The 2,710-nt window shown below is 45.4% G+C and overlaps 1 protein-coding gene across 1 annotated transcript in view; it reads right to left on the reverse strand.

The window, feature by feature from the left end:
- The window catches only part of XDH (xanthine dehydrogenase), a gene marked incomplete at its 5' end in the record, with an annotated part of 74,718 nt that extends 72,485 nt beyond the window's left edge, over positions 1-2,233 (reverse strand). Inside the window, 1 exon segment of the mRNA XM_008592343.1 lies at positions 2,176-2,233. Coding sequence (XP_008590565.1) covers positions 2,176-2,233 — 58 coding nt within the window.
- Between the last annotated feature and the right edge of the window lie 477 nt (positions 2,234-2,710).

The following is a 2,710-nucleotide window of genomic DNA, read 5'->3' on the forward strand; positions in this document are numbered from 1 at the left end:
ACATCTCCCGGCTGGGCATGCAATGAAGCCACTTGGGCCAGAATGAGACGTTGATCTGTCCTGTGACTTACTGAGTCCTGGCTTTTCACTCTGAGCCTTTTGGGCTGATAAATTCCCAGGAACCAAAACTAGAGCTGGACCAAGGGCTTTTGAATATCCAGTCCATAAGATATGTGAATGGAAATTAAAATGATTTTTTTTTTAGGTCAGGGACCAAAATTGGGCCCAACTCTTACATATACCTGCAAAAAGATCATCTGATTCTTTGCATTTTTAAAAGTGCCCAACTCGTAGACTATTGTAGAGAACAGCTACTGTGGTGGTCACTTTCCCCGAGTCACACGGGCTCCACTGAAGCTTTTCCCTCAGGCCTGCAGGCCTCTGAGCCACCCAGATATCTATTGATTATGGTGGGAACTGAGGTTATTATCGCTTGGTCACTTCCCTCACTTTCAAGATAAAATTAATAACTAACAATGACACAGCACCCTGTACTTAAAAAGCACTAATACTGAGTACCTGTCAGATCTTCCCCCTTGCCCAGGCTACTTCTTCCTAAGCACATCTGGGGAGGGCTTCCCACATCCTAACTCGTTTTTCTCACTAGTTGGGATACATGCAGTTATCAGCAGTTTGAGATAACTCTATAGGCACATGAAGATGAAGGATGGCAGCCCAAAGTCTAGCAAAGTCTTCGTCTGGTCTGGAGATCTTTCTGGGGGCCAGGGTAGAAGCCAAGGCTAGGGTCTTCTTTCTTACCCGGAACTCCCACTAATAAACTCTCAGCACAGCTAGCAATAAGCCACGAGGACTTCATATATATGTGCCAACTTTCAGTTTTGAATTTCATTTGAGATTTGACAATTAAGCCAGCCAATTGCTATGGTAAGAAATTCCTAAGGTTTCTGGGCCTTCAAAACTAAAATCAAAACTATCAGAAAGCTAAAATTAGTTTTATTATTACAAAGCTAAAATTGATCTCAACAGTCTCCGAGAATGAGCTCTCTTCTCAGACTGCCCAGGTAGATGGGCTGGAAATGAAGTTCCAAGCAGTCCCCTGATCGTACCCAGTGATTCTTCTGCTGCAGAAAAGCCATCAGGTTTGTTTGCTGTGAGCCACTGGACCTGCCTATTCCAGGTCAAAAAGTCCAGGCCAAAGTACAGCAAAGCCAACCACTGTTCTATCTGATAGGAGGGGAGCAAAACAGAGTTTAGGCCATGGATCCCAGGCCCACTTTTGTGGGCATTGAAACAATCATTTGTTGTCCCCAAATACGTCACTGGAAAGAGCTGCCAAACATCCCTCTGGGAGCAAGAGTGATTCATTGACAGAGGTCAGAATGTTGTTCTGACAACAGACCTCTGGAGAGTTTCCAGTACTCGTCACTGGAAAGAGCTGCCAAACATCCCTCTGGGAGCAAGAGCGATTCATTGACAGAGGTCAGAATGTTGTTCTGACAACAGACCTCTGGAGAGTTTCCAGTACTGGTGAGAAGTTAAGAGCAGGGCTTGGGGGCTTTAGTGCAGGCTCCCCCACTGTTTGCCCAGCACACACTAGCAAAAGGCAGGTCCCTTCATACGTCCAGGCCTCACTTACTCCTCTGTTAAAAGAGGACATGACACTTCCGTGGGATTGCTGTGGGGATTAAGTGGTGTAAGTGATGCAAACCACATTGAACTCTGCCTGCGTATGCTCAGTGCCTATAAAATATTAGCTCCTATTATTAACTTTGTACTTGATTTTGTTCCACAGTCTCAGGTACTTTCATATTCTACACAAGTCTCACATCCCCTTCCCCATACACGCCCCCTCCCTTTTTCCCACCACCTAGGCAGAAGTGGAAACATTCCCCAGAAGTCCATTGATGTATGAAGCAAATGTCTCCTAAGGAAGGGCCCACTTCTCCCTAGGGAGGGATGACCATAAAGAATATCATGAGCAATCCTCTCATTCGATAGCTGAGAATTTCAGATCTAGGGAGCTCAAATGACTGCCCACGGTGGCACAGCCACTGACACAGCTGCAACTAAAATGCAGGTGTCCAGACTCCTAAGGCAGTGCCTCTTTTCCACACTTGGTGGCCACCCCACCATTCACAAGGAAATAATGTAAGGCCCACAGAATGTGTTCACATCAACCCCCTCTCCCTCACTCCCACTCCAAAGTCAGGATACACTTTCTTCTCAGGTAAACCAAAAGGGTTGTTTCTGGATCTGCATTTTTCTCCACCACCTGTGAAAAAAATGAAAGAAAAATATATCAGAGGTCCACTTAGTGATCCTTCTGCAGTTAATTTCTCCCCTCAATGTCCCATCCAAGAATTTGTAGTGTTAATGGGAATGTGCTAAATAGATCATGAAAATTTAGGTATTTTCTTGGCAATTCCATAAGAATGAACATATTAACTGCAAGGCAGACTACATACATGATCACGTCCTTAAATTCTAAAATTCTAACTTAGTGCTCAGCTGTGGACCCACCCCGCAACATTCTGGTGTTGCCCCTGCCTTGCTGGGCTGACCAAAGCAAAGCCCCCTTTAAATCAAAAATGTCATCTTATTTCTACTACTGGATCACTCCTGTGAACACCAGGAACATCTGAGAGGGTAGCACTCGGGTCTCTGGCTTTGCCTCCTTGGGTGCACACTCTCAGACCCTGTGTGTGACTGTAGAAAGCCGATCAGTTAGCTTGTGCTCATAGCGGAGTGT

Source organism: Galeopterus variegatus, unplaced genomic scaffold (assembly GCF_000696425.1).
Source record: "Galeopterus variegatus unplaced genomic scaffold, G_variegatus-3.0.2 Scaffold7803, whole genome shotgun sequence".
Classification (NCBI taxonomy): Eukaryota; Metazoa; Chordata; class Mammalia; order Dermoptera; family Cynocephalidae; genus Galeopterus; species Galeopterus variegatus.